Source organism: Trichogramma pretiosum, unplaced genomic scaffold (assembly GCF_000599845.2).
Source record: "Trichogramma pretiosum strain Unisexual culture from Peru unplaced genomic scaffold, Tpre_2.0 scaffold47, whole genome shotgun sequence".
NCBI classification, from domain to species: Eukaryota; Metazoa; Arthropoda; class Insecta; order Hymenoptera; family Trichogrammatidae; genus Trichogramma; species Trichogramma pretiosum.
In genome coordinates, this window is record NW_019640859.1 from 343,162 (window position 1) to 354,728 (window position 11,567).

General features: G+C 37.9%; 3 protein-coding genes across 3 annotated transcripts; all 3 read right to left on the reverse strand.

Moving 5' to 3' along the window:
- Positions 1–447: 447 nt before the first annotated feature.
- LOC106654363 (GDNF-inducible zinc finger protein 1-like) lies at positions 448–1,962 on the reverse strand. Its single transcript, XM_023463667.1, has 3 exons — positions 1,812–1,962; positions 1,625–1,736; positions 448–1,560 (listed from the first exon to the last, which is right to left on the reverse strand). The coding sequence occupies exons 1-3, from the start codon at positions 1,844–1,846 to the stop codon at positions 529–531; spliced, it is 1,179 nt and encodes a 392-aa protein (XP_023319435.1). The 5' UTR covers positions 1,847–1,962; the 3' UTR covers positions 448–528.
- Positions 1,963–5,022: 3,060 nt separating this feature from the next.
- LOC111694674 (zinc finger protein OZF-like) lies at positions 5,023–6,565 on the reverse strand. Its single transcript, XM_023463635.1, has 2 exons — positions 6,494–6,565; positions 5,023–6,117 (listed from the first exon to the last, which is right to left on the reverse strand). Exons 1-2 carry the CDS (start codon positions 6,563–6,565, stop codon positions 5,023–5,025), a joined length of 1,167 nt encoding a protein of 388 aa, XP_023319403.1.
- Positions 6,566–6,777: 212 nt separating this feature from the next.
- LOC111694675 lies at positions 6,778–7,817 on the reverse strand. The gene is made up of 3 exons (XM_023463636.1): positions 7,783–7,817; positions 7,593–7,704; positions 6,778–7,512 (listed from the first exon to the last, which is right to left on the reverse strand). Exons 1-3 carry the CDS (start codon positions 7,815–7,817, stop codon positions 6,778–6,780), a joined length of 882 nt encoding a protein of 293 aa, XP_023319404.1.
- Between the last annotated feature and the right edge of the window lie 3,750 nt (positions 7,818–11,567).

Sequence of the window (11,567 nt, forward strand, 5' to 3'; positions counted from 1 at the left end):
AACGTTACTTTGGCCCATTCGTTCGAGGATGGTGTTTAAGAGGATTTAACGAAAATCCTACTCTCCGATTATGCGTATACGACTCGAGTCCGATGCGTTTCTTCTCGCGAATGAACAATTATACGCGAAGCTGTGTTTTTATTCGCGTAGCGAGATCGGTGGTCACTGAAGCTGTGCTGTGCATAAGCGCGTTTTACTTCAAGTCCGTCTGCTTGGGATTAGGGGTCAACGCCAACTAAGAAGCATGCTAAATTGATGTACGATGCAGGATACTCATTACATGTCCTACGAAAAATATATGCAATCCTGAAAATGGTATTTTTATGATTCGTCCAGAGTATAACTATATGAAATTTGACATTGGAAATTTAGATTGAGTCAAATTAAACAGTATGACTCTTTTTTAATAGAAAGTTTATTGGTTTTCTTAATAGTTCAATGTTTTCTTGCACGTGAAGAGCTAAGGTAATATACGAGAAATTTATTATGTCATAATAACTTCTGTCAATGCATTTACAGTTTTACTATTTAATTGTCCAGAACAGAGTGATGCGCCACAACTGCGTGGGCTTTGAGATTCCTTTTTTGTCCAAATTTTTTTCCGCAGAGATCACATGCATGGGTGAGACCAATGTGCTTCACATTCACGTGGGTTTTGAGATTACTCTTGCTTGAAAAATTTTTTCTACAAATATCACATTTATGGGTGACACCACTGTGTACCGAATCGATGTGGGTTTTAAGATTACCCTTAATTGAGAATTTATTTCCGCATATTTCACATGCATGTGTGATACCGTTGTGCACCGAATCGATGTGTCTTTTGAAATAACTTCTATCTTTGCATGTCTTTCCACAAATATCACATTTATGGGTGACACCATTGTGTATCGAATCGATATGGGTATTGAGATTACTCTTACTTGAAAAATTTTTTCTACAAATATCACACCGATGGGTAACACCGTTGTGCGTGGTATCAATGTGCCTTTTGGCACTACTTTTATCTGAGAACTTTTTTCCGCAAATATCACATGCATGTGTGATTCCGTTGTGCACCGAATCTATGTGTCTTTTGAGATCACTTTTTTTTGTGAATGTCTTTTCGCATACATTGCATGCAACTTTGACACCTAAGTGCACTGCATTGATGTGAGTTTTGAGATTACCCTTAGTTGAGAATTTATTTCCGCAAACATTACATGCGTGGGCAGAACTACTATGCTTCGGATTGATGTGGGTTTGTAATCTCTGTTGGTCGTTGAAATCTGTTGTAATTCTTCCTTTTTCTTTTTGCTCGCTAAATTCGCAGTTTAAATTCAAACTCGATTCTTCCGAAACGTTACCGAAATATTCTTTTTTCACTCCATCCATATTTTCTATTTTAATTTTATTCGGATAATCTCGAATATATTTAGTATTGTGCAAGTTTTCCGAATAGTCTTCGATTTTCTGAACTGCCAATAAATTAAAACTCGGCTTCAGATCTTGACATTCCAAAACTATTTCCATGTCTTCACGAGGTTCAGACATTCCGTCATATTCTTGAAACCCGTGGTTCTGTGAATAAGATTTAAGTTTAAAATATCGACCATATGAGTCGAATATATTTATCAATTCTTACTGGATTTTCTCGCAGAAATCTTGAGAATTTAACATCCTGCCCATCTCGAGTCTTGTCAATTATATTACTATTGTTTTCCAAAAGTGACTCATGGCAAGGCTCAGTTTTTACTCTGAAATGCATAGAATAAGATTGAGTATCAATCTTTAATATTTTCAATTTTCCATTACGATGAAACAAAAATTACCTGACAGCCCAGTTAAATACGCCGTTGGATTCCATGTTTATCACTTGAAATTTCTCGAACGACTAATCTCGCCGTAGTAATGTTACACATTGAACTAACCAAATCAAATTTGATAATATTTACAAGTCATGAAAGAAGAGTTTAACCAAATCAATGAAAACAAAGTAAGACTATGTTTAATGTATATAGAAATTACAATGTCGATTGTTTGTCTAATGAAAAATAAGACAATTTTATAATAACATTGTACTTGTAACAAAAAAAAATAAAAGTTATAAAAAAATGTCATTCTGCGTGAACAGAGCTGGAAAAGAGTTAGTAATTTATAAACTGAAATGTCAATTATGAAAATTCAGTGAATAAAACAATAAATTTCTGAAAGATTCAGTTGTGAATTTTACCAATATCCGAGGTGCAAAATAATCGAATTTCTCTCTATTACACCTGCAGCATCAGGTTAAATAAAAAAACAAAGAATCGATCCATCGGTCCACAGCGATTGTATATAAAACCGACTCTCATATGCGCATCGAAGATCGTTCGAGCGGAGAAGAGCATCGATAATATCTCAATCAAGAGTGTATTTTTGGGCCCCCGACAAAATAAATAAAGAATGAGAAAGAAGAGGCAAAGAGCGAAAAAAGGGTCGCGGTCAGCACTTGCAATTTTTTTGATTTTTTCTTTTCCTTTTTTTTCACCGCCTACAATATCCGCTCTCTCTTTCTCTCTTCCTCTTGTGTTTATCTCTGGACCATCGCCTACATCAGACAATTTCTACTTCGAGGCTCATAATAAACTAATGATGAACTGGAAACGAGTATAAACAACAAGTACGAAAAATCATACGAAAATTATATCAGAGCTGATGATGGCGCAATTTCTTTTTCGAAATCAAAAGATCATGTCACTGCTCACGTAAATGCACAAATCAACAAATGCAAACTACATTATGTAAGAAAAAGAGTCTCTCTAACTTGTGCGTTAATCAAATCATAATTTCGGCAAGACTCGACCGATTTAATAAAGCAATTATGTCCGAATTTCGAGCGCGGGGAGGCGCGCTTAGATGGTTCTCTTTAATTATAACGGGGAGTGAATTTTCTACGCGCGCGCGTGTGAGCTTGTGCGCGTTTATAAAATATATACGTAAAAGTAATTTGAGAAGAGAGCGAAGGGGCTGACTGTGTGCGCTCATGATATTTGATTATCGTATTAAGCAGACCAAAAACCAACAACGGGGAGGAGCTTTGCTTATACATACACGTGGAAATATATAATATGCATTATAAAGCTGGTTTGGAGTTTTTTTTTCTTCGTCCCGTATCACACGTAGAGTTGTAAACGAGGGTAAGGAGGTGTACGGAACCTTGAATCTACATAAGTGAGAGGTTTATTACTAATTATTCTTAATTGATGCTAATGGACTTTATATAGGCTTTTAAGGCGTCATTTTTTTGTTTATTATTCAGGTTTGTCGCTTTTTTTTATTAACTTCGAATTTATCATTGATCGATTAAAGAAAAATTTCTTGGACTTGGCCACTATATTAAATAGTATAATAATTTGCCTTATACAAAATATAATTCTCTATTAAATAGGGTAAATTAATAAGAGATCTTTGATACTTGATTAATATATTCAAATGAAACCAATTTTCATTTAGCCAACATCAAACGTACTCATTTCGTGGTATCTATTCTATAATGAAGATTATTTGTAAAACTACCTGTCAAACGTTATATCGCTTTTAATAAGGGAGAAAACAATAAATATTAAATGGCTAATGATGCATGCTCCAGGGTAAGCCCTTAGAAATCTTTTAAATTGATATAAATGCATCTTATTAGTCGACTCATTATGTCCATTAAAAATACCGGATCGTTAAGTTTTTAAATTCTCTCTTTCTCCTCGTTTTTTTTTCAACTCAATCTCTTTCCGAATCGGCACGAGAGGATCTATTATCGATTTCTTCGCGTACAAAGGACAGCTTAAACGCCGCGTTGGGTAGACGGATTTCGAGGCAAATTTCTATAAGTATATGAATGTATCGAACCGTTCGCGCGGTAGCACGATATGCGTATTATAAAACGAGTTCAATCATCGATCGTTTAGCGTGTTTGGTTTATTGGCGGGAATCTCGACGATGTTATACAAGGACTGCGTGGGTGATGAAGTCGTTCGACAAACGAGACCTGAAATATCAGAGGTACGAATTATCGAATCGATTTGAATGAGAGAAGAGGGCAAAAAACGCATACGCAGCAGTTCGAATAATACACCAAAACGAAGCGAACATATGAGTATGAGGGTGGCGAAGGTAGAAAACCAATAGTCGGGCACATATTGAGATGTTGTTGCGAGGCGCGTGGCATCCGATTTGACTGACGTTTCGATGAACGAGCGTAACGATGTAGGCAAACATTTGCTTCCGCAACTCTCGAGAATGTTTTATGTATATTATATTATGTCCATTGATAAAGCGGTCAAATCCGCCACGTGTTCGAACAAAAAGAAGCAAGGAGATATATCCATAACTTATCGTATATAGATACGTCGAGATACGGAGTAGATTCTAAGCCAGAAATTTAATTGTCTCGGTGCAATCCCGCGAGCGCAATGAGTAGTTTGTAATTGAATACAAATACGAGCCAACGAAGTAGGCAAGAAGTAAAATACATCATCGATCTTTTGAAACGAGGCGCGGTGCACATCGCTCATTTATCAATATAATAATATATAACTCGAGGTAAAATAGCTACAGCAATATTTCTGTTCATTTCGACTGCTTTGGTTTCTTAGCGTTCCGATTTTACAGTGTATGCAGTAGCAGATAAATTGCTTGGAATGTCAATGTTTAATGGCAATTTTCGTCAGGTGCATCAGTAAAACATTCAATCGATATTTCAAAAGATTCATACGTAAATAAAGATATTATAGAGATTTTTTTGTATTAAATTATTTAAATAAGCTGTTTATTTCAATATTTTTTAGTACTTTTAACAATTATTTTTGTAACTACAGTGAAAGAATTTGCATGTTAGAATATTTTTTCTTCAAGTCTTTTTTTCCTTCAACGCATCAAATCAATGCGGGAATTTCAACTTAATTTTTCTTGGAAATGATTTGCTACAAATTTCACATTGATAAGTTTATGTACTAAATTAATATGTTTATTAATGTAGTCCTTTCGTGTAAATGTCTTTCCACAAATTTAGCACGGGTAAATGACACGATTATGCACTGAATCAATATGGGTTTTTAAACTACTTTTTTGTGTAAATGTCTTTCTACGTGAGGAACATGGATGATTGATTTTATTATGTACTGAATCAATATGAACTCTGAGATGAAATTTTCGTGAGAATTTCTTTCCACAAGTGGGACATGAATTAAAAATATTGTTATGCACCGAATCAATATGTAATTTCAGAGTATGCTTATGCGAAAATGTCTTTCCACATATGTGACATGGATGATCGATACGATTATGTACCGAATCAATATGTATTTTCAGATTACACTTTTGTAAAAATGTCTTTCCACATACATCACAGTTGTGAGGTTTCCGATTGTTATGTACTGAATCAATATGGCGTTTCAGATTAATCTTTTGTGAAAATGTCTTTCCGCACGTGTGGCATGGGTAATTAATACGATTATGTACTGAATCAATATGGCGTTTCAGATTAATCTTTTGTGAAAATGTCTTTCCGCACGTGTGGCATGGGTAATTAATACGATTATGCACTGAATCAATATGGCGTTTCAGATTAATCTTTTGTGAAAATGTCTTTCCGCATAAATCACAGATGAAAGCTTTCAGATTATTATGCACTGAATCAATATGGACTTTGAGATAACCCTTTTGTGAAAATGTCTTTCCGCACGTATGACATGAGTGATTGATACGCTTATGTACAGAATGAATATGGGTGTTTAGAGAAGTCTTATGCCTAAATGTCTTTCCACACGTGAGACATGGATGATTGATACGATTATGTACTGAATCAATATGGCGTTTCAGATAAATCTTATACGAAAATGTCTTTCCGCACGTGTGACATGCGTGATTGTTACGATTATGTAATGAATCAATATGTTGTTTTAGATAACTCTTTTGTGAATATGTCTTTCCGCACGTGTGGCATGGGTAATTAATACGATTATGCACTGAATCAATATGTTTGCCAGCTCCCAGCAGCGACGCTTTTTCAACGACGCGGACATCCCTCCACTGATTATAGACAACACCATCATCCCGCTGGAGGACAAAGTATGCAACTTGGGCGTAACGATGTCCAAGGACCTGTCATGGGCCTCGCACGTTCGTGGCGTGTGTTCGCGGGCTCATGGAGTCCTCCATCGTCTTGCCACATGCGGAGGGAGCTTGCAATGACCCTGGTGCTGCCGCTGATGGACTACTGTTGCTTGGTGTACCTCGAGCTGCCGGAGTACCTTGCCACTTTGTTGCAGCGTGTCTGGCACGTGGCCGTGCGATTCGTTTTCGGCCTCCGCCGCGACGACCGATTGGCCCCTTTCCTGGAAAGGATGGGCTGTGCCAGTCTCGAGGAAAGAAGAAAATTTTTCCTGGGCTTACAGATGTACCGGGCTGTATCGTTGCGACGCCCCCAATACCTCAGCGAGATGTTTCAGCGCCGGGACACGAGGATCGCGCCGCAAACCAGGAGCAGTTCCCTGCCCCAATTGACGGTGCCTGACTCGAGCTCGGAGGTGCGAAGGCGCTCTTTCTCCATCATGGGCGCAAGATTGTGGAACGAGCTGCCGCTGGCGGTTCGCGACACCGAGTCGCTCCCGCTATTCCGACGCCGATTGCGCACCTACCTTGCGAGCCGTCGCTAGCGAGCTGGGGCGATGACCATAACTCGAAATCTTAAAATAATTATTCGACTAACGTTCGTTGTTGTGCAATATGGGCTTGAATCCAATGTGTGGCGACTTTTATCTTTTATCTTTTATGCAACGCAACACTATGTAAAATTGTATGTAATTTAGTTGGTATTAGTTCACTATCTCTATGAGATGAACTTGAATAAACCTTGTCAAACTCAAACTCAATATGGATCTTCAGAGCAGACTTATATGTAAATGTCTTTCCACACGTTTGACATGGGTGATTGATGCGATTCTGCGTCAAGCCAATATGGGTTTGCTGAGACCTTTTAGGAAATAATCCCTTCAAATGTGTATCACATTCAGCAGATTGTGTACTTTTATTTATTGGAGAATAAATGATCATACTCTGTCCGTTGAATTCGCAGCCAGTATTTGTATCAAAAGTGGTTATAGAATCGCTCAGAAACTTTTTTTTCATTATGCTTTCAGTTCCTATTTGAATTGAAGATTGATGAGACCGATAAGACCAGTCTTTCACTTCATCGGGTACTGATAAATTCACATTGGATTTCACATCTTTGCACTCAAACTCTACTTTAATTTCTTGGTTATGTTGAAATGTATGAATTTCTTTGTTGACTTCATCAGGTGCTGATAAACTAACGTAGGGCTTCTCATCATTGCACTGAAACTTTGTTTCAATTTCGTTTTTAGGTTGAAATATATGAATTCCTCCGTTTTCTAATAAATTAATGCTGGACTTCACATCTTTGCACTCAAACTCTATTTTAATTGCTTGATTAGATTGAAATTCATAAATTCGTCGGTGTTCTTCAAGTGTACGAATCTGTTTTAAAATTAAAGTCTTATGAAAATTTTTTTGGAAAATAGTAATTCAATCAGTTATATAGTTATAAAAAAACTTACGGTACTCTCCTGAAGACATCTCAGATATTGAAATTTTTCAGTATCGGATGCTTGACCTTTCATATCATCATAGCCATCATCACAACACATATCAAACGTCTCTTTCTTTTCTCTGAAAAAATTAATTAATAAAATTTAAAAAAAATACACTCACTTATCGTGATATTTTAATTTTCACAATGACAATTACTTTGCCGCATAGTTAACTGTTCCACTCGATTTCATTTTGTTGAATCTGAGACTAGTATGCACGACTATGCTTCATATGTTATCAGAAATAGTTAGTAATACAAATCGTGCGATCGAAATGTTGACGAATCTACGTGAGCAAAAGAGATGACTGAGAAACTCGAGTGCTCGAAATGTTTACAAATACTGATTAGAATTAGTACCAGCATATGAAGTCGAGGTGGTAGAAATTACTAAACGTTATACACGTGTCACATGAGTGCAATAAATAACAGTTGTATTCGACATTGGTAAATCTCATATTCGAGTAGAATTTTAAACTATTACGTGGCAGTGGATATAAGAGAAAAATTGTATTGAAAACTAAAAATTTTCTCTACTAAGAACAATTGATTCAAACTTTGTTTCGGACCGTTTTTGCGTATTTTCCTTTGGTTGCACTTAGATCTTTTTCGGTCATGTCACACGAGCGAAACCACCAATGTACAGTTTTTAATCACGTACAAAAACTATGTAGTTAAAATGACGATCATTACTCACATTTACACACTCTTCTCGAATGAGTGGAAATTCAATTCTTCAGAGATCTCCGTATCCCGATCGCAAAACCGTCCAATTCTGAATATTTATAAAAACCAATCCAAAAATTCGGTATGCTAGCCGCGAGAATGATGCTAACGAAAATCGTTGATTATTTAATAATTACTCGTTTTATTAGAGATAATTGAATTTTCTCACATGCCCTAATCAATCACATTGTAACCAGGCCGCAAGATTAAAAATCTTACTAATTATGCAGTTATCAAAGGTAATCAAATAAACCAATGTTTAAAATAACTAATTGTTAAAATAATGAAAGAGCATATTATAATTTTAATAATTAATGAGTTTATCAACATAAGACTAGAACTAGAGGTGATGAACATATTGGGTTTTGCTCATTTTCTCCAGTTAGAAAATTAATTGGTTAAAACGATTCTCATTTAAGTAAGAAGCACGAATTGAGTCCTCTTCTATACGTAAGACGGGTCGTAAGAATCTCTGCTCGAACGCGGGTGTACTCGTTTTCGAGTGGGTAAATGGCCCTTCCAAGCCACATGTATATAAAACATAGTTGAATTTACGAGGCATGCCCCAAGAAAAAGCGAAAGAGAGAGAAAGAGAGTGAAAAGAGTCCGGTGGTCTTTTGGAAAATTTACGACAATCTTCACGAGGAAGCCATTATTGGGTCTATCATAGCAGGCGCACTCGAAGACATGAAAAAAGGAGGAGCTCTCCTCGTCAATTTCTTCGAAAACAATTAGTCGTTATTCATAGGCTCGATACTCGGAGCCAATATATATAATATAATCGAAGCGAGCAAACTACTATATTACACGCTCGATTGGACGCAGCCCAGGCTTCTGACGTCGTCGCATCTGCGCCGCACGCACACACGTCTCGCATGTGCAACTCTTTTTTTTTCAAGTTTTGCTCATAATGCGTGCGCATAGATAAAGGCAGATATAATCGCGCGATTTCACAGTCAATGCGACACGACACGCGGGCAACTCGACACTCTTCGAATATATAAAATTTGCAGCTTGCATGCGACTCGCCGAAAATATAATACAAGGCGCATGGTCAGCAGCAGCAGCAGGTTGCTGTTGTTCGACACTCGCAACAAAAATTGCATCAGGAGCAACAGCTGATGACGAGACGACGACGAAGACGACGACGATGATGATCGAGGCGCGTGCGCTCGCACTCGACCGCGCGAAAATTGTATACGTAAGTATATTATAAAGCCAGTGCACTTAACTATATACAATGTATATAATACGACGTTATATTGCGTGCGCTCGAGCGTAGGCGTACTTTTGTATAAACACACACGCGTATACGGCTTATTGCTCGCGCGCGAGAGAGCATGAAAAGTGAGGAGAGAAAAAAAAAGATAGACTGGGAGGAGGGAGATTGGGGGGTGGGGGGCAGTACGACTTGATTTGTGAGCCCGACTGTAATGAAGTACACGCCCACTATATATAGCTTCGTATGTACAACGTTCGGTACATTCATGACACTTGTAAAGTCACTCGTCGACTTCTCGATGTTTTTTATAATATTAAGTTGTTTTCGGTCCATGTAATGCCTCGCGAGTAATGCTACGCACACACGTGTGGCATTATATATTTCATGCTCGTTTCATTGCGCAAGCAAAAAGAATTGACCTCTCAATTAATTGTACATAATATAATTGACTCATCGGAAATAAGACACGATCGTTTATTCATCCCTACTTTGACAAAAGTAATTACAGTTCACCACCAATTTATTACTTTACGCGTGCACTTTAGTTATTATATTGCTTTTCATTGAATTATCGAATCGAAACGATATCAAACGGGGATGGGGGACAAGAAATTCAAGAGCGCAGCGGGCAAGGGATGGTTCATCGAGCTTTTACGTAAAATATACGCACGCGAACCGAGAAAGAGACACGCGGAGGCGTCGAGGAGTGTCGTCCGAGCGTGCGATGTCTCGCTTCGTTATATACAGAACGGTCCAGCTGATGAAGAAGCGATCGGTCTCGCCCGAAGCCCTACAAAAGGTACATGATGACTTTGTTCGTTCATTCGCGCTTAACGGAGGCACCTCCGCTCGCGTAAATTCGCGATGTATCTACATTAAATACGCGATGTATATGTTATAACGCACGTTACACCCTAAAGAAAAAAGAAGTTAAGAGGGCATTTTGTGCGAGAGGGAGCAGCTGTCGCAGATGCTGTATATAATGCTAATATAGTCTGTCAGCTCTCGCGAGCTCGAATCTAGCCTCCGCGTATAATATTCTCGACGTCGTCGTTCTTTTTTTTTTGTCCTCGGTTGCAACCACCGCGCGGCAGATTAATCCAGGGTCTGACAATGCTCGCTTTAAGTCGCCAAATCGCCTAAACGCTCTAAATTCGCATATGGGCCAGGCCTAATTTGTATTGTATTATGCTTTATAAATATATAACCGCATATCGAGGCGTTTTATAGAGCCGGACTCCGGGCTACTATGCTTTGTACATGTCGCGTGGCTCATTTTTCTCCGGGAGATTATACTTTGTCAAAACGAGGAGAAACTTCCATTTTTTTTACTTCTTTGCGTTTATAATTCGCTATAGAGCGGTGATTGGTTGGCTTTCGACATCTCTTACCTATCAGCCTACATATAAAGTCGTGATTTCTAACTTTTTGATATAATATAAATTAAAGTATCCCAAAAATGTCGAACTTACGCGCAACGTTACGTCGAGTGTGAATATAATTATCATTACTAGCGACAATTTTCAAACAGCTGCACCATCATAGAATTATTAGTCGTTGTACACATCGACAGCTTCGGATTCGATATCTCGGAACTTTGTATCGTCGTAAGGCCATATGGCTATTTTTCTCTCTTTTTTTAAACATCTCGATCGCGATTGTGTGTGTGAGTGTGTGTAGGCAAAAAAGCGCATGATTGATTGTTTTTCATTATCGAGAATAACGCGCTCGTTTTAACTGAAATTGTATCGAAGGTCGCGTGCCGCAGGATCATTGGCGCTTCTCTCTCTCTCTCGCTTTTGTCAATACATTGCGCAACGCGCGTAACTATAGAGCCAATATACATTACGAGCACGTCCTATCCCAACAAACGCGTCAAGTTTGTTGGCCGAGAAAAATTCGATAATAGTGGCGTTAAGGCACGTTTCGCTTATTATTATTATTATTATTATTTTTTGTTGTTGTTATAATAGGCAAATTTTGGAGCCCTGACAG

What these genes read in the sequence shown, in the direction of transcription:
- LOC106654363 (XM_023463667.1), bottom strand. Translation starts at nt 1,846, where the DNA reads ATGGAATCCAACGGCGTATTTAACTGGGCTGTCAG. An exon ending in GTATTTAACTGGGCTGTCAG is followed by an intron (nt 1,737 to 1,811) that starts GTAATTTTTGTT and finishes TATGCATTTCAG; the next exon opens with AGTAAAAACTGAGCCTTGCC. An exon ending in GATTTCTGCGAGAAAATCCA is followed by an intron (nt 1,561 to 1,624) that starts GTAAGAATTGAT and finishes TCTTATTCACAG; the next exon opens with AACCACGGGTTTCAAGAATA.
- LOC111694674 (XM_023463635.1), bottom strand. Translation starts at nt 6,565, where the DNA reads ATGGAGAAAGAGCGCCTTCGCACCTCCGAGCTCGAGTCAGGCACCGTC. An exon ending in GGGGCAGGGAACTGCTCCTG is followed by an intron (nt 6,118 to 6,493) that starts GTTTGCGGCGCG and finishes GGCCCATGACAG; the next exon opens with GTCCTTGGACATCGTTACGC.
- LOC111694675 (XM_023463636.1), bottom strand. Translation starts at nt 7,817, where the DNA reads ATGAAATCGAGTGGAACAGTTAACTATGCGGCAAA. An exon ending in ACAGTTAACTATGCGGCAAA is followed by an intron (nt 7,705 to 7,782) that starts GTAATTGTCATT and finishes TAATTTTTTCAG; the next exon opens with AGAAAAGAAAGAGACGTTTG. An exon ending in GATGTCTTCAGGAGAGTACC is followed by an intron (nt 7,513 to 7,592) that starts GTAAGTTTTTTT and finishes ATTTTAAAACAG; the next exon opens with ATTCGTACACTTGAAGAACA.